The following is a 27,003-nucleotide window of genomic DNA, read 5'->3' on the forward strand; positions in this document are numbered from 1 at the left end:
TGAATCCAAGTCTAGGAAATGCTGGAGCTGGACTTAGGAGCTTCAAGCACACCGGGGGGGGGGGGGGGTCCTTCTTCATGTTACAAGGGGAGAAAGAAATGGGCCCAGAGAGGAAATGTCACCTGACCTACAGTTCTCAATTTTTTCATCCCAGAGCTAAAATGCCACCTGCTTCTCCAGCCTTGTTGGGTATGTGCCTATATTCCTTTGGCTCCTTCTAGATACACTCTCTCCCCTTCTCTATCTGACATGAATGGGCTCCCTTGCTTTCTGGCTTTCTACTGGGTTTGGCAGGTCAGAGGGAGATGGGACCCCCTGACCTCCTCCCTAAACAGCCACCTGCTTCTCTCCGTGTTCTCTCTGTCCATCCATGTTCCTGTAACCTCTCTCTCACCTCATAGATCTACAGCTAGGAACACCTTTATTGCTGCTCATTCCAGGCAACCCCAACTCCCCGTCCACACCTTTGTAAATGGTCTCTCAATAATCCCACCTTAAATTATCCTACTTTGTGTCACTTGTTCCTGTGGGGACCCTGATTCTCTGGAGTGGCTTCTGTCATGTGTTCTGTATTATTTGCTCTCCTTTTGTGTAACTCTCTGGCCACACAGCCACATGGCGACTTACTGCCTCTTCTGCTCAAATGTTACCTCGTATGTAAGCCCCATAAGCGCAGGGATTTGTGTCTGTTGTGTCTGGCTGATTCACTATTCCTTAGTTCTAGAATATGAATGACACATAGTAGGTGCTCAATAAATATCCGCTGAATAAAAGACCTCAGCTTCCACCTCTCTGAGAAACCTTTCCCCGATCCCTCCTACATTGTTGGTGGGAATGCAAGTTGGTACAGCCACTCTGGAAAACAGTGTGGAGGTCCCTTAAAAAGTTAAAAATTGAGCTACCCTATGATCCAGCCATTGCACTACTGGGTATGTACCCCAAAGATACAGACGTAGTGAAGAGAAGGGCCATGTGCACCCCAATGTTCGTAGCAGCAATGTCCACAATAGCTAAATTGTGGAAGGAGCCGAGATGCCCTTCAACAGATGACTGGACTAAGAAGTTGTGGTCCATATATACAATGGAATATTACTCAGCAATCAGAAAGAACGAGTTCTCAACATTTGCTACAACATGGACGGCACTGGAGGAGATAATGCTAAGTGAAATAAGTCAAGCAGAGAAAGACAATTATCATATGATTTCTCTCATCTATGGAACATAAGAACTAGGATGATCGGTAGGGGAAGAAAGGGATAAAGAAAGGGGGGGTAATCAGAAGGGGGAATGAAGCATGAGAGACTATGGACTCTGAGAAACAAACTGAGGGCTACAGAGGGGAGGGGGTGGGGGAATGGGATAGACTGGTGATGGGTAGTAAGGAGGGCACGTATTGCATGGTGCACTGGGTGTTATACACAACTTATGAATCATCGAGCCTTACATCGGAAACCGGGGATGTACTGTATGGTGACTAACATAATATAATAAAAAATCATTATTAAAAAAAAAAAAAAAGAAAGAAACCTTTCCCCGAAAACCTCATCCCTTTATTAATTTATTTTATTTTACCAACTAACTTAAAGAGCACTGGAGAGGAGCCAGGACACCTGGGTTCTAAACCTGGCTCTACCTCTCTGATCTCGGACAGCCTGTACATATCTCCACCCTGAAATTGGTTAACCTCTGCTGACCCTACTCTGCGTGGTGGTTTCAAGGATCACATGAGAAATGAGTGTAGAAGTGCACTTGTGCAAGGGGTCCTTATAATTCTGGTTACAGTAATACTTTCTGCGTTCAGAGATCTCCTATCTGCTTATATCAGTTCTCACGACAGAGAGCCCAGAAGAAAGAAAAAGTACCCAGATCTCACAAAACCCATTCCCTAATGTTGCATACCACAACCACGGCAGAATCCTTCAGACCCTCCCTCAGTGCATTTTCTCTCTCTCTCCCTTTACCCCGAATTCTCATAAGCTTGTTCTTCCGTCTCCCAGACAGAAAAGCAAAACTGAAAGAGCAGAATTCAGAGAGGGAGGTTACCAGGGTCAAAAATTCAAGATATCAGAGCACATGGGGCAAACAACCCTGACAATACTTGGATGATTCTTAAGGAAATATTTTAAAACTTATGTTCTTAGTGATGATCCTGAATCATCCAAAAAAGGTTAGATATGCTTCTACACAGAGAATGTACCTTGATCTATCCTACATAAGAGAGCAGAGAATAGCACGAGAGATTTCAGAAAAATTTCTGTACAAAAAGACATTGCTGAGGACATCAAGAGCTAAACCACTAAACCATATTCCCCTTCCACTTTGGTTCAAGGTCAAATTTGCAGTCTCACTACAAGAACTACAGGGCCTTATGGTTTGAATGTTTGTATTCTATTTTTCCCCCTAGTTTTGACATTCTATTTTAATTTGTGTTTTCCCTGGTTCTTATTTCTTAATTTATTTATATTATGCTGTTTTATTGTTTTTCTTATAAGCCACCTCAGAAATTTTGTGGAACAAGACAGGAATATAAATAATTCCACACATGCAACTTGTATACAGTTTCATGCTTTGCAAAAGTAGGCACTCAAATAAATGTATTTTCCACAACAAAAAAGTGATAATACTGAATAAATGGGGGTGTTTCTGAATTATTATTATCTTTCATGTATTTTCCATCTTCGATTCTAATCCTTTTTATTTTTGCTATCTTCTAATTCCCTTCGTAACTGGGTACACTGGCAAAGGGAATAAAGCTTTGTAAACTGGCCGTAGTAATAACAATATTAAAGGTAATTCCCAGGCTGAAGGATCAACAAAAATACCTTGGAAAACAATGCCAAGCACTGTCCTGTTCTCCCTTTTTCTCTTCTTTTTATGAGGCAACAATCCTCTGGAGGAATCTAAGTCAATTCTAGCCATTTGTGCTTCTCTATAAAACCGGAGAGAAGGGCAATAAAATCAAAGTTACCCCATGGCTCAAAGGGCCATGTTATCTTGAGTCCTCTGAGTGTCATTACATTCTTGTTTTCCTGGTCTTCTAAGTAAGATGGTACATTGGCGAAAGAGCTTAGGGGGAACTTGACTTTCCTAGACAGAAGACAAACAACTTGAACATCAGCCTCCGGGTTCTCTTCCACTGGGAATCAGAGAATTTCAGTCATATGTCCCTTGTTACAAACCCAGTAATTCATTGGCAGCTACTGTTGAACTAACAGAATTTTGGGTGGGGGTTAGGGCTTCAACGTATGGATTTGGGGTTGGGGGGAGACACAAACATTAAGTCCATAACAATATGTAACTATTAAGGGGTTTGGATTTTATCTAAGCCAAATGTGGATCTATTTTACCATTTCAAGCAGACCAGTGCAATGATCAGATTTGCATTTTAAAAAGCTCATACAGGCTGTCTGTTATGGCATGGGTTAAAAATGGGCAAAACTGGGGCTAAGAAGACCTTTTAGTGGTTGGGATAATAAACTCAGGTAAAAAACAAAATGCAGCTGATGGAGAGTAGGGTAATGGCTGTAAAGAGTCAAATTGTACCTATTTCAGACACGTGCGCGAGATCAACCCAACAGCACTTTGTTATAGTTCCTGGCTTTAGAAATTAAGAACCAGAGTTCACTGAAGTTCGGGGTACATGGATGGAAGCTGTGTTGTCCCCCCAAAAGGAAATCTGTTATTTTGTTGTTGTTGTTTACACTGTGGCTGATGTTCTTTCAGAGCACCTGCATGAAGATATCTAGTGTATAGTCAGGCATTTAGTTCTGAGACTCTAGAGAAAACATCATTCACTTGATTTATATAATGCCCATGCTTTTAAAGCACAGAAATCAACAATGGGGTTTTAAAATTTATTGTACAATGAGTCGCATACTTAAGGTTTAACTTACATTAGAATGGCACTAAGGAAGAGGCTTTATGATGTGCTAGCATCAGTTTTCCTTCATTTTTTTCATCATTTTATAAGTGCAGGAAAACTGAGGCTAATGGACACAACACAGCCGACTAAAATCTAACTGAATTTAATGGAGACAGAACTTGAACTCATTTCTCCATGTTTCCCTGCCAAGGCCCCTGCCGAGATCCTACCTTGGTGTTGACCTCAGGCTCAACGCATATCAAAAGAAGGTAGGCTCTCCCTTACTATTCAAGCGCCTATAAATTGGTGGCCAGATCACTATTGCTTCTGCAGTAACAGACTTTAAAGACTCAACCTAATTCCGCCCCTTGTTCACAGCATCCCAAAGGGAGTGAAAATAGGATTTGGAGCAAAGAAACCCAAGTTCTAGACCCAATTCTGACACTGTGATTCAGTATGTGACCTGGGAACAAGTCATGTGTCCTCTCTGTCCCCGTTTGTAGAATTACTGACATGCCAACTTTCTCCTGAGCTACAAAGTGAATATTAGATAATTTATCTTGATACTTAGACACATACAGAGAAGTTAATTACTTCCACCTCTGTGTTCCCTCTGCACTCTGGACATGTCTCTATAGTTGTACCTAGCAGATTATCTCATAATTATTTGTTTACATGTCTGTCTGCATGGCAAGACTAAGAGCCCCTCAAGACTAGAAATTAGGTCAAATTCATCTTGGCATCTCTCCGTTTCTATAACATCACTTGATACACAGAAGGTGCTCAATAAATGTTTTCTGAATGTCAAAAAAGGAAGAAATTTTTGAAAGCTACTCAACAGCAACAAAATTCTTAAGATGTTTGATTTGAGACATCACCAAAAAACTCAGATCCTCAAAGGAAAAAAAACCTTCAGTTGTAAAGCAGAGGGTCCCTAAGGCCTTTCAACAACCAAGAGACTGTCTCTCAAAATAAACTTCAGTTTTTAAGGATTTTCCAGTTTACAAAACAAACAGTTCTGTACTTAACCTTCTCAAAAACTCTGCAAGATAGATGTTATTATCCCCACTTGACATTAAGGGAAACTGAGCTGCAGAGAAGTTAAGCCATTTGTCCATGGACACAATTACCAGCAACTGCGTGGGCTAACAGGCTAGGCATATTTAATTAATTCACTGAACCAAACTGACAGAGTAGAATGTGAAAGAGACAGCTAGGTGCACTGGGGCATCAAAGATGATTCAGACATACCTCAAGGACTGTTTGGGAGTCTAAGCCACGGACATAGAGATCATCAAGAAAGACATGGAGTTTGGTGGGAATGCCAAGGAGAGGACATTGGGAGAACCTGTGAGACAGCCATGTCTGGTCTGGGAGGGGCATGGGGGAGATGGAGGGAGGACATTCAGGTGAAGGGAACTATGTGAGCAAACAAAGAGAAGACCGTGGTCAGGTCAACAGGAAGAGAAGTGGGAGACAGAGGGAATCCAACAGAAATGGACACATGATACAGTGATTTTAAGGTTCTGATGAACATATCAGCGGAGGTATCCATCTGGCAGTTGGAAACATGGGGCTGGAATTGGTGAGAAAAGAGGGAAATAGAAACACATGGTTGCCAGGGTCGCCTGGGTGGCTCAGTCAGTTAAGCGTTTGACTCTTGGTTTAGGCTAGGTCATGATCTCAGGGTTGTGGGATCCAACCAGCAGCAGGCTCCGCACTCGGCAGGGAGTCTACTTGAGATTCTCTCCCTCCCTCTTCCTCTGCCCCTCCCCCCCAAGCACACTCTCTCATGTTCTCTCTCTCTTTCAAATAAATAAATCCTAAAAAAAAAAAAAAAAAAAAAAAAAAGAAATCCATGGTTGCTAGTCATCTGTATAGAGAGAAAGTAAGGAGGCCATGGGAATATGGGGAAGAAAAGATCTGAAATCTAGGAGAAAGAAGAACCAAAGAAAGTGTGGTCCATGAGGCAGAAACAGAACGGCAGCAGATTAGCAGAGCAGTAGCACCTCCCTGGATATCAGCTCTCAGAAGATGGAGAATGGTATAGAAGATTTGGAAAGATGTAGGAGGTTAAGAAAGATGAAGACTAAGGAAAAGACTATGAAATGTGGGAAGTAGGAAGTCACCTATGACATCTGAGGGTGCAGGTTTGGTCCAATTGGGGATGGTGTGACATGATAAAAGGCAGATTAATGGAACTGAGGAAAGAACTGGTCAAGAAGTGAGGGAAATTCAGGAATTCTGATAGAAGCCATGAGAAAATATAAAATACATTCTAAGATCTCTTGACTCCTCTGGTTGTCCTTATAACCAAGGACAAATGGCTGCTCCAAGTGAGGGCTTCAATCTGTTCCACAGAATCGAGCTGGGCTAATTAATTAACCTCCCTCATTCATGCCCTGGCCTCATCAGCACCATGGTCCAGGCAAATAACATCACACAGAAGACTTAACTTTTAAAAATTGGAGTGTTATTTGTAATTCTGTAGCAAGATGAATACATGAAAGCAAACAGTCATACATATTTCACCCCCGTGAAAAGTTCTCTCCTACACTAAAAGCACTATCACTATATAAAACCCTTTCTGGTTCCTTCTTCAGTACCATTTTCTTGGTAGTGTGGCAGCTTATGAGCCCGCCCTCCAACTCTCCAATATTAGCCATTATTATCAGTAGCACTGTTATTATTCTTTGGCTTGAGGGACTACATAATTCACTAGACTTGCCTCTCAATGACTTTGGACACTTTGTAACTCAAAGTTGCCTCAAAAGCCAAAGATTTGCCACCCCAGAGTGTATTCTGAAGGAATTCCTCTCAACGAAATTCTGAGTGATGGTAGCACCTTTGGCAATCGCTCGTCCTGTGGAGTGGTTCCTGTAGAAAGGCCACGTGCTTGAGCTTATAAGCGCCCGTGTTTACCTCAGCCATTATGTGTGTCTTCTGTAAAGTCCGCCAACATCAGTTGGTCTGCCGTATGGGCCCCCAAATGCTGACACTCCTGCTGCAAAGACTAGTATCCTCAAATTTCAAAAACAAAGCCCCAGGGGAACAGATTCAGCCACATTCCCGTGAGAGGAATGCTGAACTCCGGAGCCACGTTCTGACTAACGTGTGGCCTCGGACAAGTCACTCACCCTGTGGGAGGCCAGCTCTCTCACAGAGAAAGGAGGAACCTGCACTAAAGGGCCTGTGAGATACCTTTCTTCTTAAAAAAGAAGTAAATAAACAACACTTGCCATGTTTGGGCGATTATTAAGCACTTTCAGAGACTGTGGAGACAGGGATGAAGGTCTGGGAGAAGTTACAACAATCTGAGAGCACCCGGCCCCCAAGAAATGGGGCGCTGCTTCTCCTGGAGAGCAAGCAGGACTTCCAGCCCTGAGTGAAAGCAGCCTCCTCTCCTCTGTGGGGGGGGCGTTTGTTTGTTTTGTTCTTTGCTGCCCGACACTGCCCCCTACAGGGAGCCGCTGAAAGGACAGCTCTGGCCGCCTGGGCAGCGCATCAGCACCCCTGGGCCCAGGGGCAGGGGAGCAGGTCCTTACCCATCGTGTTGTTGGCTCGAGAACAGGCTGTGCGCTTCAGGATCTCGTGCACCTAAAACGGACAACAGCAGGGCTGTGAGCACCGTGACCGTGTGTGTCATCACACGAGGGGGTGGGCAGTGGACCAGGCAGCTGGACCTGCTTCCAGGGAGGCGGAAACCAAGCATGTGCCAAGCTCGTGCCCGGCCTGTCAAACGTATTCAAACTTGACTGCTTTGAGGAAACAAAGAATCTAAGCCCCTCACACACACTCCCCCCTTGGCCCCACCCTGAAAAAATAAAGAAAGGCTATAAATTGACTACAGTTACAGGAGGTAAGGAAAACACAGCAGGGAGCCCAGACCCACATGCCTCTGGAGGGCTAGGGAGGAAGTGCCTGGGCCAGCCTGTCAGGGAAGGGGAAGACGAGACTGTCCTCTCCCTGAGTCGTGCCACGCTGGAGAAAGCTCAGGACAAGGAGGCCACCAAATCTGCCTCCAGGGCTGGCTCCTAGCCAAGGGTCCTGAGCAAGCTCTCCATGAACCCTGCTGGTCCATGGCCTTCTCTGTAATGGAGCTGACTCGCAGAGCTACTTTAAGAAACCATGAACGTGCTTGGCAAACTAAAAAAGGGCCACCTACATCTTGCTCATTGTTACTATTATTTCTCTGGCTTTTCCCTAAGTCCTCATCTTGTCTCCCCAGTCAGACAATTCCTCAGGACTCCACAGCTCAGAGCACTCCCGGGGCACACGGCAGGCCGCCAGCTTAATGGCCACGTCATGCCTCAACCAGCCAACAAAGCCCTGGACATGAGGCTTGTAGAGGACTGTCTCTCACCTGTAAGGGAGGGCAGCTGAGTCCTCCCTGCAGAGGAAACAGGGACACAAGTAAACCTGCTGGCCTATTAGTGCCTTCCAATGGGTCCCAAGCCTGCACCAGGCTATAAAGAGATGCCCAGCAAGGCAGTCTGCTCTGGGACAAATAGTTAGGGTGCTTAGTCACCCACAAGGAAGGGACATGGTGATGACATTTTCAGTTGTGAACAAGGTCCTCAGGACAAAAGTCCAGGGCAGAGTAGACCCCAAGACAAAACTCTAAGGCTCTTTTCTCCCCCTTCTCACTATGTGGGATGGACCGGAGAAAGGGAGAAGCTTCCAGAACGAGAGCTGAATGAGAGAAGTGTGCTCCTCCATCATCATTCACACTCCCATCTTCCAGCCATAGACCTAGAGGGAGTGGAAATAAATAGCTTCCAGCAGTATGGGGCCCAAGAATGTTTAATTCACTTATAATACCCTGCAGTAATTCAACAGCAATAATAATTAGGAACAGCATTTATATGGCATTGTACTATTTTACAAGCACTTTGCAATTATTTGGTAATCTCCACAACACCCTATAACTCCCCCCATAGACATGAGACCCAAGCCACAGGGAGTTTAAACAGCTTGTAATAGCATCAACCAAAAAAACAGGAAGTGTATGCCTTTTTCTATAGGATGATGAAATCGTGTGCCCGTTTTAAATCTTCCTAAAACACGAGGCTAAGGGACCTGAGGTGTTTCCTTGCCCAAGCGAAGAGTCGAGGCCATGTTTTCAGCGTGCCCTGGAAATGTTCTGTAGCTTCCTCTAATCACCTGTCTTTTCTTCATCCTTATCACCCTACTGACTTGCAAGTCCTTCTAGATATCTAATCCTCACTCCTCCTCTGTGGAAACTTAAGTTCTTCCCTAGGAATCAATGGAAACACACTGCCATGTTCCCACTGTGGCATGAATAAGTGTGCAGCATTCTTTGGGCCCCCCGTTTTCTCCTCTGTCCTTAGACTGAATGCTCTCTAGGCGGAGAGAGAATAAACGGACCAGAGAATGGAGACAGGCCACAACTCAGACAGGGGCCACAAGGGCACAGGCCATATACAGATTTTCATCAGAATCAATCATCCTGCAAAACTCAAAAACTTGATTTCAAAGGGAAAAAAAAATGTAGAGGAACAGCTACAGTCATGAATTTTGGCTTTCTATTGAATGGGCTGGTAATTTTATTCTTGGACAAACTGGCTCGTTCCAGCATCCCCTATGATATAAATGCACAAAACTCCTCTGAGAGGAAAAGAAACACAGTAGCTCAGCGATGGTCCTCAGTCAGACACTAATGATCTGTATGAATTTTTTTAATCCATTGATTGCTTCTCACAGCCTCGGTTTCCCCAACTGTAAAGCAAGGGGGGTGGGATCACCTGATTAGCTGAATGTCCCCACCAACTGTCACATTTCCCGTTTTTGTGATTCCAAGACGGGCCTAGGTGGAGAATCCTAAAGAGAAGGCACTTCTCTCAACCTGTGAGTGAGGGCAGTGGCTTGCTATGCCTTTTGCAAGGAAAGATCCCAAAGCTCCTGTACACGCCTCTCGGTTGCTAGGCAACACCAAGCAAATGACAAGGGGAGGTAGCAGGGAGAGCAGGAAAACGCCTGCCACTCTGGGTACCCAGCCTTCGCCCCACTCCCACAGCCCACCACCCCTGGTTGACCTGCGTACTTACAATGCGGCTGCGGGTGGCATTATCAAAGAAGGTGTCCTTGTCCTGGATGTTGTACCTGGAGACACCAAGAAAACAGAAGGTCGACTCATTTCATGACCCTGGTCCTGAGACCACTGTCACCCCAGGCCCAGAGCAAACCTTCAGAAAGCAACACAGCAAGATGTGTAAGACACACATATTCACGCATGCTCACGCACACAATGTTTGCTTTTCTTGATGCAGTAATTCTGAGAGTTAATCATAGGAACGTATCCTAGGAAATATAAATTCAATAGAAGACAAAAGTTCCATACATAAAAATGTGCATTACAAAGTTACTTGTAATAAGGATTATGGACATAAACTGTGATTCCAAAATCGATAGGATGGATGATCATGCAGTCACTGAAAATTATAATTAGGAGAAATCCATGAAGAGAAAATTCTAGACTGTGATAGCAAGTTTTAAACATAAGAGTTTCATAAGAAGTTTTAAACATAAAAGTATGAGAAGTTTTAAACACAAAAGTATGTAGAAAGGATTTCTGTGCACGAACAAAGACAGTAAAAAATATAACCACCACCAAAAAGGGTACAGTTTCCAGGTGCTGGGATGGTAACTCTTTGTTTTTCAAACTTTCATTTAATGTTGTCACTATTATCACACCAATCAGCTACCAAACTCCTAATTATGCAAGACCTGTGTCTGTTCTAAACTTCAAATTGTGACCTTTCACTAAAAAGAGCACTTGCCTAGAGCGGACTGTGCTCCAGGCACTGATGCCTGGAATATGCTCCCAGCCACCCCCCACCCCGGGAGCCCCGTTACATGGGGGGAGGGGGGGTCTCCTAGCAACAGATGAAGAGCAGAACATGGTAGCACGGAGACCACTGCTAGGAAAACTCAGAGGACGGGGAGCATCTTTGGGGTGGGAAGAACAGAAGATTCTTCCAGATGGTGTTTAGGAACTGGATTTGAAGGGTCCCAGGCCCTGAATGAACAGGAGATGCATGGCAGGGGGGCAGCTCAGATGCCAGCGCTGGCCTGAAGGCAGGCCCAGGGAAGGGGAAGCACGGAAGAAGCACAGAGCACAAAAAGAACAGCAGGCCAGGGGTCAATGTGCCAGTCCCGGTTCGGACACTTCATGCTGTGTGACCTCGAACAGCCCCTGGGCCTTGGTTTCCTCTAAGAGACAGACAGTTACATCTGAATTGCCACCTCATGAGGGGAGGTGATATTGTGACTTAAATACATCTTTTGGTCTTCATCCCGGGCTCCTGACTCATAGCTCCCCAAACCCTTGGAATTCCCTGAGCAACAAGAGTAATGGGAGCATCTTTTTTTCATAATATTTGGTCTCCTGTCCTTAGTTCCTGAAACCCCTTCAGAGCCACAAGGGCAAGATGGGTGGCTTGTTATTTGTAACAAGCCCCTTTCCACCACAACTGACCTTGTATCAGTGAGGTGACTTTTGGAAATCTCCTAAAGATGGACAGGGGGCAGCTGGTTGCCAGGGGAACCAACCATGAATAGAGAGTTGGAACTTTCTGTCCCACCCCTGATTTCCAGGGAGAGGAGAGGAGCTGAAGGTTGGATCAATCTCCAATGGCCCATGATTTAATCAATCATGCCTACCTAACAAAGCCTCTATAAAAACCCAAAAGGAGGGGCACCTGGGTGGCTCAGTGGGTTAAGCGTCTGCCTTTGGCTCAGGTCATGATCTCAGGGTCCTGGGATCAAGCCCCTCATTGGGCTCCTTACAATAATGTTGAAAACCTATTAGACTAGGAACTGGGTGGAATGGTTTCCCCACAGAAGGGAAACCGGTATCTGACCACTTTCTCACAGAACCCCGAGGTTTATGGCTGTGTGCTCCATGACTGGCCATCCATCGTGCCAAAGGACTGAAATGGCAGGTGTCCCCACAAGCCACCGGGCAAATGTGGGGGAGCTCTTTGGGGGTAGTCTCACTTAGGGAAGGGGATTCAGGAAGCGGATCCAGGGAACACCTGGACATGAGAGCATGCCCCCTCCCCTATCTCCCAGGCACTGGGGCACTCGCTGTGGGAGCCGAGGGCTCAGAGTGCTGTTTGATTCCCCTTCCCGTCCCCGCCCACATCCCTACCCCACAGCACCCATACTCACAGGTACATCTTCTCCCTGGAGAATGGGTAGGAGAGGTTTTTCATCTTGTTGTTACTGTGCTCCGGAACTCTGGGTTTCAGGGGTGAGCTCAGCTTCTGCAGAAGCTCATTGAACTTCTTTGCAATGCTGCCTTCTGATTTGATCTCATACATCTAGGAAAGGCAAAACCACAGGCCTAGAAAGGAGGTCACATCCAACCGAGAGAAGAGTGACTCACAACCACAGCTGCACAGGGCACCGAACCGGGGGGGGAGGTACTCTGGAAAGAGGGAGAAACTGGCAGAAGCAAGCGGAGCCCTTCCTCCCCCCCACCCCCCACTGCTTTCACAGGGCATGGGCTCTGGAACCCTCTCAGTCATCTGTGTGAATGGAGGAGGGAACCAGTGCAGAGAAACCAGCGAGGAGGCCCAATCTGCCACATGACTTCCTTAGATCATCTGAAGAGAAACAGAAGGCCTACTATGTGAGTCGCCATACTAAGTGCTCTACACAACTTAGCTCAATGCACACAGCAACCCAGCTAAGCAAACACTACTACTCTCATAGCATGATGAGGAAATTAATTCAGAAAGGGGTGACGCGTCAAGAAAGGTCACACAGATAGGAACTGAGCGACGGCATGGATCTACCTCACGTCAGCCGAATCGAAGTCTGCACTCTGCAGCTACGCCATGCCCCTACGCAATCCCCCACATCCCTGTCTTTGCGTGCTCCTCCTAGGAAATCGCTGATGAATGGGTCTGCCTTCAAAGTATGACCCCTCTGACGAGTACCCGCCTTGAGTAGGGCATAGGGTAGCAAGATCATTGTTGCTATTTATAGCACACTAGCTTCTTACAGTGCAGTGGGCACTTCTGCAGACACTGTAGCTCTTGGTGTTCCTCGCTTATAGATGTAGTCACTGAGACATGGAGGCTGTACTTCTCATAGCAACGCTGCGATGGGTTAAAGATGGCCACAAATGTTATACACAAATTTCCCTCTCGAGAGGTGCTGTTCTGTTCCCACCCCCTTAAATCTGAGTGGGCTCTTAGCTGCTTAACCAGCACAGCAGAAGGGACACCGTGCCAGCTGCATCCTTTAGAAGATGGGCAGCTCTGCTTTGGTCGACCTTGGTCTCTGGAAGCCCGGGGCCTCTAGGAGAAAGTCCATGGGGAGGTAAGAGGAGTCAGAAAGACAAAGGACTTAGGCTGATCCCAGCCTATCAGCTGCCTGGACATGCATCAGGCCTATGAGGGAAGTTTTCTTGGACCCTCCTGTCCAGTTCAACCCCCAGCTAAAGTCCACCAAGTGACCCAACTCGATACCCCATGGAGCAGATGAAAGCCCCAGCCCAGCTCTGCTCATGTTCCTGACCAAAAACTCATGAGAAAGAAAAAAGTGACTGTGTTGCTAGCTACTAAGTATGGGCTAACTTGTCATGCTGCAAAAGGAGATCAGAACGAGAGCCAACAGCCAGATCTTCCAGCTTGAAAGCCGATTTTCTTCTCTATCCCGATATCCCTCCAGGGGCTTAAATCTAGAGAGGCAGCAGAACAGGTATGAAATACAAGACAGACAGAGATAAATGCCACAAAAGTCATACAAAGTATTTAGGGTTCAAAAAAGGAGACAGGACATCCAGTTGGTGAATCAGGAAAATGTTTCATCCAGGGAGCAGCACTTGTGTTGGGCTCTCACAGAAAGGTGACTTTCTTTCGTTATCATTCTGTTCTTTAATAAAATAATAAGTTGGGGGAGGGGAAGAACTTCCCCCATCTAACAACTGAAACACAACTGAGGTTTACTCATTCAAAATTTTTGATGCATTTTGATTTTATTTCAATTCCAAACTTAACACCATCCTAGTAAAAAATAAACCAAAACCATGAAAGCATGCTAACTAAGTGTGAGCAGTTCCCTTTCATTTCCAGCCCAATACCACCCTCCTTTCCAGAAATCTCTATTAACAATTTGAAGTACGTTTCATCCCCCTTTCCATACACATTCCTTTCCAAACACAACTATGATCATATTTCACATATTGTTCTACCATTTGCCTGTTCCACTTAGCAATATATCACAGATATATTACCTTTCCAGGCCAGTTCACATACAAATACCTTAATGAATGCGTAATATTACACAGCAGACGTGAATGCTAATTGGTTTAGTCATTTCCCTAGTGATGGGCACTTATTTTATTTTCTATACATGTGTTATCTTGTTTGATACTTCTATTAACATTACCTTATAAATAGTTTGAATGAATACGGCTGGAAGAGATGCAGGAAAAGACATTCTAGGCAAACAAAAAGGTAGAAAAGTTCAAGCTGCATTGAAGAAGGGTTTAAATGGCCCGGTTTCTTTGCAGCACGCTGACAGTGTAAACCAGCTAGTAACTGCCGAAGCATCTGAACGCCCTGGCAAAGCCCGTGTTCCTGACTGCTCTACCCTACTGCTTCATTTGCTAAAACCTGAGTTATCTTGGGGGAAAAACACTGTGCAACTTTTAACAATGCCTCTATTGTCATTAAGTTCCTCACCATCCTGTCAAATGTCTCCTTCATGCACACTGGTCACCGTAAGGCCAAGTGTTCACCCCTCAGGAACCCTTGGGCCTAGAGGGCGGGGGAGGAGGGAGGGCAGAAAGACAACGCCCTCATGGGTTCCCGGCACACATCTCCCATGTCATCTCAGAGGGCAGGTGCTGACCAGGCCCGTGCCCTGCACTGAGACAGCAATGCGTTCATTATACCCATCACCATGTGTCTTTCAATGGCATGTGCGTGAAAATTGAAGCTTCAGAACAGGAGGGAAGATGATGGACTCTGCCTTCTAGATGCCCTGGAATGACAGACTTGGACCCACCAGGGTATTTCTTCTTTGTCCACTTCTCCTCACGTCCACCTCTACTTTCCTAGTCGGGGAAGCCTTCAACTACTGCAGTAACTGGTCTCCCCACATCTTCTGCTTTGACTTAGCAGGTTTGTCACAGAAATTCAAGATGTCCGGTTAAACTTGAATTTCAGATAAACAGTGAACCATTTTTTAGCGTAAGTACAGTCCCATGCTGTACTTGGGACACATTTAGACTAAAAAGGTATTCATTGTTTATCTGAAATTTCAGTTTAACAGGCATCCTGTATTTCACCTGGCAACCTTACTCTTGTCCACCTCTCATTCACTCTCCGCATTGGAGCCAGAGTGATGATTCTGAGGCAAGAATTGATCATATCTCCTCCCTGTAAAAAAGCCTTCAACAGTTACATTGTTCTAATGATAAAGAGCAAGGTTCTTAACACAGCCCATGTCTTCACACAAAGGTCTTCACACAGACCCTGTAAGAGTCTTCACGCTTCCCTGTCCCCATAGTCCCTTGCTCACTGCACCCAACCGCTGACCCTCTTGCAGTTTTCCCAACGTGCTGAGCACTCGACACGCTTCACCTCCTCCCTGCCCCCGCCCCAACTCTGTTCACACTTGGTGCCCCCTCAAAAGTCCCTTCCTGAGGAAATTCCTTCCTGGCTTCCAGACAAGGTCAAGTCCCATCTTCACAGTATTTCATGGGCCCAAAGTCCTCTCCTTCACAGCACTTACTGCAGTTATAATTTCACATTTATTCGAGAGATTATTGGATTAATGTCTGGCTGAACCATGATCTCCGTGAAGGCAGCATACTGTCCAAACTTTTCGCTATCTTTGAACAAACTAATGAGTGAATGAATGAATGAATGATCAATGTGGGGGAAACCAGCATTGATGATGGCAGTTGCTGCTCAAGAAGCCCCAGCTGGGGACACAACAGACAAGGTAACAGGCCTGGTAGAAATAAACCAGACTGGAGAATAAAGCCAAAAGCCCAAAGACTGGCTCCCTTCCTGTCCTCACCAACTACAAAGGTACATGGGAGCCCAGCCTTGGCAGAGGTCAGGAATGCCTGTATTCAACTAGTACAGATTAATCAGCCAGCAGATGTCTCAGGGCTTTGTTCGAGCAGAAGGTTAGCTGAAAACCTCCACGCCATTCTTGACCCCACCTTGGCAGTGGACCTGGTAGCGCTCACGTGGAGAGATACCTAAGAGGAGTAGGCACCTATGGAATGCCTTTAGAGGGACCAGGCATAGGCCCAGGATAAATTTTGACTGTTTCTTAATGAAGGAAGGGGCAGAGGGGGGGGGGACTCCAAATCACTGAAAGCAATATCGTCTGCCTCCAGGCAAAATGTCAAAGGAGTAGAGGGTGAGTCTCACCAGAAACATCAAGGTAATATCCACTCCACAGCCCCGACCAAGACCCCAAACAAACATGCCCAGGCTGAAAGGTCCAACTGACTTAACGTCAGAAGGAGATTTCTCAAATGTCACGGACTCGTGGGGGATGGAGCCAGACACACACCCACCATAAAACACAGGTGGGTGGCCACATGGCCCAATGCCATGGACACTAAACTAATAGGACTAAGGACCTGCTCCCTACCTCCGTGCCTGGGCATGCGTTGTACCTATTCCTGAAACTTCTTCCCTTCCTTTTCACCTGAACGACTCCTGCTTCTCCTTCACCACTAGGTTTAAGCATCAACTTGCCAGAAAAACTTGTGGGGAAGTTGGTCACCCTGAAATAATGGTTGCTGTGGTCTGAATGTTTGTGGCCCCCTGGATGTCCGTGTTCCCCCAAAATTCCTATTTTGAAATCCTTAAAGCCCAATGTGATGTTATGAGAAGGTGGGGCCTTTGGGAGATGACTCGATCATGAGGGGGGAGCCCCATCCACCACATGAAGACACAGCGAAGAAGGACGAGCAATGAACCAGGAAGAGGGCCCTCACCTGACCACGCTGGCACCCTGGCCTTGGACTCTAGCCTCCAGAGCTATGAGAAAAAAATTCCTCATTAATAAGCATATCTGTGGTATTTCATTACGGCAGCCCCAATGGACCAAGACCATGGTTTTCAAGATACTGGCCATCGGGCAGCAAAGTTCCTGGGAGATGGGAAAGAAGCAAGATGGCTGCTGGGATGGCTCCAGCTCACTACCTTAAGAGAAGTTCTCGGCCACGGGGCAGGAAGGGGAGACAAGTGGAGCCCATCGAGCCCCCTGAGCCGAGGAGACAGAGCTGTAAGTCTGGGGAGGACAAGGCCACTGGAGGCCACAGGACAGAGTAGCCCAGAGGAAAGAGCTTCACAAGGAGCCCCAGAGGTCTGCAGAAGGTCCCCTGTGAGAATTTGGCCACATGGATACAAGGGAACTAGCTGAGTCTGGAGAAAGAACCATCTAAAAGGACTGAAAATAGCACCTCTTCCCATCAGGCAGAATGGAAAATCTCATCATCCACAGGGCACTGGATAGAGTCCTCAGGTCGGCTCGGTAGTGCAGGATAATTAGCCCTAGCTCGTGCACGGCTCCAGATCCACTTAACAAATCATAAAAGAAAGAACTGGACTAAGTGCCTTGTAAAGTACTGTCCAAGTCTAACATTCTACAGCTTTAGACATTTAATGAAAAAGAAACATTCGTGATGTTGTAAGCATCGCCTAGATGCCAGGCGCTGAGCTTGATGGTTGATCTGCCAGGTGCTGGACAAGCACAAAGATGATGAGGACCCTTCCGCCACAGAATGATCTGCCATGTGTCCAGCACTTCCGCGAGCACCATCTCATCGGGCTCCACAAAAACTCTGCAAGTGTGCCTGCCACGTAGTATTAGCGTCGCTATTTTATAAATGGGGAAACTGAGACTCAGAAGGGCAAGGAATTGCCAGAGTCGGTGGGGAAACCAGGCCTAAAACCCCGGTTTCCTGACTCCCCCATCCAGGCTCTTTCCTGCAACCTTTGATCCTTAGAAGGGCTCCACTATCCCTCAAAGACACAGGCTGGAGCTCCCCTTTGGTTCCCACCAAACCCAGCAGTCTGGCTCTTCTCCTGTGTCCAGCAGGATCCAGGAAAGGCACTCTGATCCTCCTTATTATCATTAATATGCTCAGCGGCGGCATCGTTATTACTGTTATTCTTGGACATCAGAGAATTATGAACATCCTCAGAAATGGCAAGACACATGTTAGCCAGCTGTTCCCCATTATGCCCTCCCTGGGTACACGATACGCCTTTCATGTGCTTAAAATCATAAATAATTTTTAAAGTATGTTGCTCTTATTTTTTATTCCAGGGCTCAAATGTGGTTCTCATAAAAGCTCACTTTGGCCTCATTGTCACGGTCTAAGAGGTTTACCGAGATTCCTTCTTTTCTTACTTCTTTTTCCCCCCTTGTCTCCCTTTGCCTCTCCCCTCTGGAGGGGCACAGCACTGTGGTCTGAGGGCTGATTTGTTTCCTTCCGGCACGGGAACCATGTCCCACCCCCCCCCCCCCGGGATGCAAGGAACCAAGGCTATGGTGATATCTATCATGAACAGATACACAGTACTGTCCCCATTTTCCAGATAAAGAAACCAAGACAGAGAAAGTTTTACTAACTTGCCCAGTATCATATAAACATGACCCCAAAGATCAAGGAGAAGATCTAACCATATGAACTATACACAATATAGTCTTGATTTTCTAAGAGTCCTTTATCCGTAGTGAGCAAAGAAGGCCTGTCCTTATAACTCGTAGGAAAAGTCAGCGGGATGAGCAGAGACCAGGTGAAAAGATGGAGAGTGAGCCCAGCTGTGAATACGTGTGTCTGCTTACACCCCATGACTCAAAAGGTATTACTTCCGATTATCTGCCTCTTTTTTTAAAAAGACTTTATTTATTTAATTGAGAGACAGAGAGAGTGCATGTGTGTACAAGCAGGGGGAGCAGCAGACAGAGGGAGAGGGAGAGGGAGAAGCAGGCTCCCCACTGAGCAGGGAGCCCGAAGTGGGGCTCGATCCCAGGACCCTGGGATCATGACCTGAGCTGAGGGCAGACGCTTAACCTACTGAGTCCCCCAAGCACCCTATCTGCCTCTTTTAATCTATTTATGCTTTCCTCTATTCCTCTGGTCACTGGATAACCGAGGGTCAACCGTTACCATTTACAACAACTCGCTCACCTCGAGCGGTAGGGCTGGGATGAAGATGGTCATCATTACTGACACAGGCACACTCACACTGAAACGTCAGTGCGGAGCTGGCACCACAAGCCACTGGCTGGATGGGGGTGGAAGCCTCTGAACTCAAGAAGTCATGAGGAAGAGAAGCTAAAGATGCAGCAGAATTTGTCCCCTGTTCTCATGCCTCATGTTGGTACCTGAGGGCAGAGAGAGGGTCACACGTGCACACACACACACACACACACACACACACGTGCGCATGCACACTCTGCATCGGACCTGAGGAGTCCCCCGCGTAAGCATTTACACTTGGCATGTGAGGTGCAAGCAGCACCAGGAGCCACTGAGATCAGCTGCATCCTAGCTCCCACGGGGAGACACTGTGTGACACTGACAGCAGGAATTAACGAGTCTCTTCATCCCTTCCTGTGCTCACAGGTCCATTTCCTCCCTGAAGCACCACTGAGCGTGGAAAGTGATAAACTTACAAAACACACACTCTCCCATTGTTTAACTCTGTATTCATTTACGGTTTTCAATTCTGCTTTGGTATGTCCTCTACACATGAATGAATATTTGCTGACTTTAAAAATATGGGCTAAAATCCAAACTACTTACATGGCTGACAAAGTGCCTGTGAGCCGTGCCTCCTGCCTCCTGCCACACGCACACTGGCATGCGGGCCTCCTCTCATTTCCCCACACTGGCTGGGCTTTTCTTACCTCAGAACTGGACGACGTATGCTTCCCTCTTCACATGCCCTCCCTACCTGGAAGACCCTAACGCAGCCCTTGGGTCTAAGCTCAAATGGTGCCTTCCCTCACTCTGCCCCACGCCTAAATTAGTTTCCTCTGGTTGACTCTCTATCCACCCTGCTCTTTTTCGTCTGTGGATGCCTCCCAGCTCATACAGCTCTCTTCTGAATCTTCACCATGACAAAGTCACATGGGGCCAGGACCGGTTGTAGTCACCACTGAATCACCCACCCTCAGCAGGGTCATCTCATAGCTAGTGATACGCAACAGGTATTCACCAGATGGATGGATGGATGGATGGATGGATGGATAGATAGATGGATGTGTGGATGGATGCATGGATGGATGGATGGATGGATGGATGGATGGATGGATGGATGGACAGACGGATGTGTGGATGGATGCATGGATGGATGGATGAGTGGATGGGTGGATGGATGGATGGATGGATGGATGGATGGATGGATGCATGGATGGTTGGACCGACGGATGGATGGATGGATGGATGGATGGATGGATGGATGGATGGATATGTGGATGGATGCATGGATGCATGAATGGATGGATGGATAGATGGACAGATGGATGTGTGGATGGATGCATGGATGGATGGATGGATGAGTGGATGGGTGGGTGTGTGGATGGGTGGGTGGATGCATGCATGGGTGGACTGACGGATGGATGGATGGATGGATGGATGGATGGATGGATGGATGGATGGATGGTTGGATGGATGGATGGATGGATGGATGGATGGATGGATGGATGCGTGGATGGATGGACGGATGGACGGATGGACGGATGGATGGATGGATGGACGGACGGGTGGACGGGTGGGTGTGTGGATGGATGGATGGATGGATGGATGGATGGATGGATGGATGTGTGGATGGGTGGGTGGGTGCGTGTATGAAAAATGTGGCCTTCCAGAAAGGCTAGGACCCCCTATACACAACCTCGCCCTATTCCAGGTACAATGAGACTCTTCCCAAATGTTTCTTGGCAACTGAAGTAGCAGCTGAAAACCCAGATCAGGGATGGCCACTATGGTTCGTGTGCTGCCAGCCCCATCCCTATAGACAGTCCTAATGGATGGCAGAGGTCCTCCCAAATGCCCTCATGTGGGCCTCACAGCCCATTTGGCAACAGTCTGCAGCCCGCTGCCACCACAGATTAGGTGTGGTATGTGGGACCCGTTCTTTCATTCATCATCCCAAGCCCCTTTTAGGCGCCGACTGCACCACAAAACCAAATCCCTGCCCTCATAGAGCTTCCCAGGTAGTGGGGAGACAGACAATCAAACGAAGACACAAATACATGACTCAGGGGTGGGCAGCACCAAGTGTCAGGAAAGAAAAACAGTAGAAGGGGGTGGAGTGTAGCAGGGGACCTGCCTCAAATAGGGTGGTCGGGGAGGCCTGTCCGAGGAGGGGACACATGAGCAGAGCCCCCAGAGATGTGAGGGAGTTCTGCAGGTAGTTAGAGAAGGTCTTCCAGGCAGAGGGAAGAGCGAGCTGAGATGCCCTGAGATGGAAACACTCTGGAGGAACGGCAAGGAGGTCAGTGTGGCTGGAGCAGAGCGAGCAAGTAGCGAGTGGTGGGAAATTAGTTTCTGTACCAGAGGTGGCAGATATGGCATCCACTTTGGGTCCCTGACAGAGACGTTGTCATTCCTGGCCCCTCTCTGACCAACAGCCCTTCCTGCCTCCCGCAGGAATCACAGAACACCGTCCGGCTGGACCTTGCCCCGGCCATGGGACACATCCATGGTCCCACTCTGCCGTTCCACCCACTGCCCATCCTCAGGCTTTCATCGGTGCAGTGCTGGTAAACGCTTAGCAACTACCTGGAGGAGGGGGCTTGGGTTGCTGATGTGTCCCATCTGTGGATTTCTATGGTATAAATAATGCCCGTCATGGCCATTTTCAAGCTACCAATGGTGTAATGACCAGCTTGCAAAATTCTTGAAAATGTAACAATCGGATCTCAAGCAGTATTAGGAGTTACTATGTCATCAACCCCAGTGCTTACTGGGTAAGAAGAGCTCTCTGTCCATGAGCCCCAAGTGCCAGAAGCTGACTGCCCCTGCCTGCTTCTGTGCCTCTCCCCTCCTGCTCAGCCTTCCCCATACACCCTCAGGAGCAGCCATGGCCAAGCTGGAAGAGCGCCCACATGGCCCCATTACTCAGGACGGTCCTGCATACTCAACATCTAGTACTGTGTCCTGGCATAATCATAGGGCCCCATTTGGGATGGTAAATTCAATGGTCAGCCTGCCCGCTGCCCTCCAGAACTGGGTCCAGGGTCCAGGTCCCAGCCAGTCCCAGGCTGCCTGTGCTACCCCGGTTCAGAGAGGTATGACTCAAGGCTTTAAAAAAAGAAAGTCACCATTTCTATCTCCATTTTTTTTTTAACCTTGAGTCTTAAAACAACTTAATACAGCCATTCAAATTCACTTCCCATTACATTTTCAGCGTCACTGGTTTTGAGCCCCATGTCAGGGGGCTAACAGACCTGCATGAGGTTGGCCAGGCCTGTGCGGTCTCACCAGGACCCTATGCACGTCTAGAACATGGCCATGTGCCATGTCAGTTCTTCGCTCAAACCGCGGCACGTAGGTGGTATCAATTATTTTGTTTTTATTTTTGAAAATGAGAAGCATTACTGAAAACAAAAAAAGGAATAAAAAGTCAAAGTATTCCTCACTCTTTCCAGCCTATTTAAATAGCAGTCAAAGAGCGTGCACCAAAAGCCCATAAAGATATCAAACACAAACACTACCCTCTCAGCTGTGCCTCTATTAAAAACAAATGTCCGGGAACAGACAATGACAACATGGGGCAAGGCCCACCTACAGCCAACCCTACGTAAACACCAACAGTTCTGGTTCGTTTAAAAATTACTGCCGGTAATAATAAGAAGAGTCTCCCTGAAAGCCATCTTGAAGGCTGAGCAGACAGTAACCTTTCTGCCTGTGACCAGGGGCCTACAAGCTCTCCATCCTTGACAAAGCTCATTGAGTTTCTCCTGCTTTTTACTTTCTGATCACCAGAGAGGATTCACTGAAAGATCAAAATAGCCCTAAGGAGTAATTAGCTCACCACCCGATGAAGGAAGGAGTTGGTCAGGATGAGGAGGGAAAGAATGTACCTCCTGTTCTGGAAGCCTGCATGAACTGTACACAGCTGTGAGCTGAAAGCCCGCCATTACAGTGGATCACAGCTGCAAGAAGGTCCTGGGGCTGGGGGAGAAGCAAGGTCTGGCATCCATCAGCCGGTCAATCTAGTATTTACTGATCATCTATTATTTAGGCAGCAACATACTGCAGTTTGCGGGAAACAAACAGGAAACATAAACTATAGTTCCTACTCTCGGGGGGGGGGGTTGGGGGAGCTTATGGCACCTTTGGAAATACAAGAGTATAAGGCATCCAAAGTAGTTAAGGAAAAACTAACAGATGAGAAAAATCTTGACTGTAGGTTGCCTAAGACTCCAAGTAAGGAATAAAGAAGGGTCTATGAGGGAAGTGAGATTTGGGCTGGGATACAAAAGAGGAGTTTCTTTATTGTTTATTTGTATATGTAGTGAAGATGGGGAGATCATTCCAGAACCAGAGGCAAATAGTGAAAGCATTTGAAAAGGCTCCAGCCCCTGGAAGAGAAAGTAAAGTACTCCCTCCTGACAAGAGCCTAAATCAGGGAGCTCAGTGTAGGCTCCACAGAGAGGCATGGGCAGGAAAACTCGGAGGAAACCCAGTGATGTTACCAGGCTCGGGGACAAAGGGCAGCCCGGATACAGAGTAGGGACCCACAGGCTAAGTGTAGTACCTCATTTAACACACAGCTTGAAGAAGTAGCAGCCGTGGGACACGTCTGTCTATGACAGAGAAGTCAGGGTCCAACCTCCAAACTTTACAGATGAGAAAGCTATAACCCAAGACTGCTCAGGAAACTTACTGCACCAGTCCAAAGCAACGACAAAAGAAAAATTCAGATGTGTTCCCTCTCCCAGCCCAGGAGTGTTTCATCTAGGATGGAGTTTCCCAGAGTATCTTCTGCAGATCACTGGCTCCCTGGGATACCTAGGAATACACCCACAGATAACCTATGAGTGTTCAGCAGGAAAAGAGCTGAATAAAATGGAACTGTGTTCTTTACTAAAAGTCTTCTCAGAACTTTTGATTTGTCAGATAAACTGTATAATTAGGTGTTTCTAGAGTTTGTTAGATCATGAGCTTCTTTTAAAACAGAAGACCACTGGGCACCTGGGTGGCTCAGTCAGGGAAGCATCTGCCTTCAGCTCAGGTCATGGTCCTGGAGTCCTGGGATTGAGCCCCGTGTTGGGTTCCCTGCTCAGCGGGGAGTCTGCTTCTCCCTCTGCCCCTCACCCTGCTCGTGCTCTCTCTCTCTCTCTCTCAAATAAATAGTATCTTAAAAAAAAAAAACCCAGAAGACTACTGTTCTTCAGTTTAGGCTCTGAGAAATGCTATTCTAGACCATGCTAGCTCAAGCCTCATTTTGGACTCCTCATTAAAGTGAGGTAGGAGCACAGCTTTGCAATCAGACGGAAATGAGCCCTAGATCTAACCCCTTCATGCCATGTGACCTTAGGTATGCTTATTAGCCTCTCGAACCTGTTCCCTGGGCTTGGGGCTGCATTACTCCCATCTCAGCCTTGGCCTTCATTTGGTCTTCTCTCCTGTGTGTCTGTGGATCTCAATTCTCTTTCAGCCTGTTCTTGGATTTGGGCCCACCCTACATCCAGGATGATCGTATCTTGAGATCCTTACGTAATTATATCTGCAAAGACCCTTTTTCCAAATAAGATCACATTCACAAGTTCCAGGGTTAGGGCTTGGGCATATATTTTTGGACACCACTATTCAAACCACTACAGAAAGGGTTATGCACAAGTGCTTATGATGGTTAATTTTATGTCAACTTGGCTGGCCATGGAGTGCCCAGATATTTGGCCAAACATTATTCTGAGAGTGTCTGTGAGGGTGTTTTTGGATGAGATTAACATCCGAGTGGGTAGACTGAGTAAAGCAGCTTGCTCTCCTAATGTGGGTGGGCCTCATCCAATCAGTTGAAGGCCTGAATAGAACAAAAATGTTGAGTAAGAGGGAACTCCTGCCATTGATCTTCTCCTGCCCTCAGACTTGAACTGAAATAGGCTCTTCTTAGGTCTCAAACCCGATGGGCATTTGGACTGGAACTTACACCATTAGCTCTTTTGGGTCTCCAGCTTGCCAACTGCGTATCTTGGGATTTCTCAGCCTCCACAGTCACTTGGAACAATTCCTTATAATAAATATATATAATACACACACTACCCAGATATACACACACACACACGCACACACACACGTCCTATTGGTTCTGATTCTCTGGAGAGAGAGCCCTGATTAATACAAGCCTCAAATCCAGATAACTGAGAAGAGGTGCCCTGGTCCTGGCTGGGCAGCGACCCTGAAGCTGGCTGGACACCAGGAGCCAGAGGGAGGGTCTTCCCGTGGAACTTTTACAAAAGCCATGGTTACCAAATCAGAATCTCTAGAGAGGCAGTAGCAGCTACCCGAGACCAGCTTCCAGTAATTTACAAAGCTTAACAGAATTAATACTTTCCTCTAAGGGGCCACTCAGGTTAACCAAAATGCCAAGTGACTTTGCTTTTAGCCGGAATTATAGTCACTCAGTGTGGTAACACCAATTTTCTTACACTGATCAGAAATTTCTTAATGGCAGTTATATATGTTTTCGGTTACTGAAAATGAAAAGATGAATTATTCTTTAATAAATGCTGCTTAGTAGATAAAAGATATTTCAAACCATGAATTCCATGGAGAGGCTTAAAGGAGAAATGACATTTCTGCTCTTTTGTCTTTGAATCCTCGGCTCATCAGAAACTGACATACAGTACTTTGTACTAGAACCCACCCCGCACTACAGTTTAACATGACGTCCTCAGTTCTTACCCAGAAGCACTGACGAAGTGGCTATACAAAGAACACTTCAGCACCTTATATGCACTCATTACTGAAAAAAGGTCCCTTCTATTGTTTGTGTCCTTGATATAACAATTATGCTTTAACAACAGGAAAAAGTTTGCCTCCTCTGCCAAAATAGATGGCCATTGCCATGGATTATGTGAGCCACAGCCCTTTCTGCCTTGGCTCCCAGGAAGCTCAAAGTGAAATCTGTCACACTTGCATGAATCACTCTTATTTTTCATTTCCACGATCATCATTTCCCCTGAACTTACTTACTTTCCGCCAAGTACAGGGTTCTTTGTTATTTGTCCTTTTTAAAAATGATCCATATGCATTTATGACTTTGGTTGTAACCCATCGCAAGTCCTGTTTCGGGAAATAGGCTAAGATCTGAATTAATCCCAGGTTCGTGGGGGCAGAGCCAGCAGTCAAACTCATGTCTCCATTTGCCACATCTGCTGTCTATCCCGTAAAATGGGCGCCTTCGAGCCCTCCCTCCTGCACTGTGGGGCTGAGCAGCCTTCCTGCTGGCTCCTCCAGTGACTGCCTCACCGACCTCGCATATGCAGCCATTATGTTCAGGGACGCCCCAAGGAGCCATGCTCTAGGAAACAGAAATCCCCCAGCACACAGTGCAAAGGCCATCTGTTCCCGCCTCTCCACAGATTCCGCGTCTGGGCTTCTGGCTGCCTTGGCAGGTTGAAAGAACTGGGTCCGATTTCCCCCAACATTGCAGATGCTGGCTGTGACGGCAAACAGCAGGAAAGAGCCACCCAATTTGTTGCCAACTGTGCTGCCCTCTGCACAGCACATATGACCAACGATAGCGACAAAAGTCATAGTACCAGCTATCACGTGTTGCATGCACCTCTGTGCTAAACATCCCACATCAGCACGGCTCCTTACAGCAGCCCACCATGACATCTGTTACTCTTGTTTTGGAGATGAGGCTTGCTCTAAGCCTGCTTTCCTAAAAAGGCAGAACTTGCTGGAAGTTAACAGCATCTACTTGCATGCAAAGGGTTCATAAGCTAAAGTCCTCACAGGTTCCTGGGAACAGCAAACGTGGCCCCTGCAACATCAGCCTCTCTACTCAGAGCAGCCACGAAGTTTTGACAGACTGGACGAAAGTGATTTTCACCCACCCAGGCATGTCGCTTTGTCCAAATTCAGTGGACTCTGGCTGGAT

The 27,003-nt window shown here is 46.9% G+C and overlaps 1 protein-coding gene across 2 annotated transcripts in view; it reads right to left on the bottom strand.

The window, feature by feature from the left end:
• Window positions 1-27,003, bottom strand: part of ANO2 (anoctamin 2) — a 340,386-nt gene that overhangs the window by 227,388 nt on the left and 85,995 nt on the right. For both annotated transcript variants that reach the window (XM_044385290.3, XM_057319039.1), the window contains 3 exons: window positions 12,056-12,207; window positions 9,931-9,985; window positions 7,408-7,459 (listed from right to left, as the gene is read on the bottom strand). In XM_044385290.3, coding sequence (XP_044241225.3) covers window positions 7,408-7,459; window positions 9,931-9,985; window positions 12,056-12,207 — 259 coding nt within the window. The remainder of the gene's footprint in view (window positions 1-7,407; window positions 7,460-9,930; window positions 9,986-12,055; window positions 12,208-27,003) is intronic.

This window comes from Ursus arctos, unplaced genomic scaffold (genome assembly GCF_023065955.2).
Source record: "Ursus arctos isolate Adak ecotype North America unplaced genomic scaffold, UrsArc2.0 scaffold_26, whole genome shotgun sequence".
NCBI lineage: Eukaryota > Metazoa > Chordata > Mammalia > Carnivora > Ursidae > Ursus > Ursus arctos.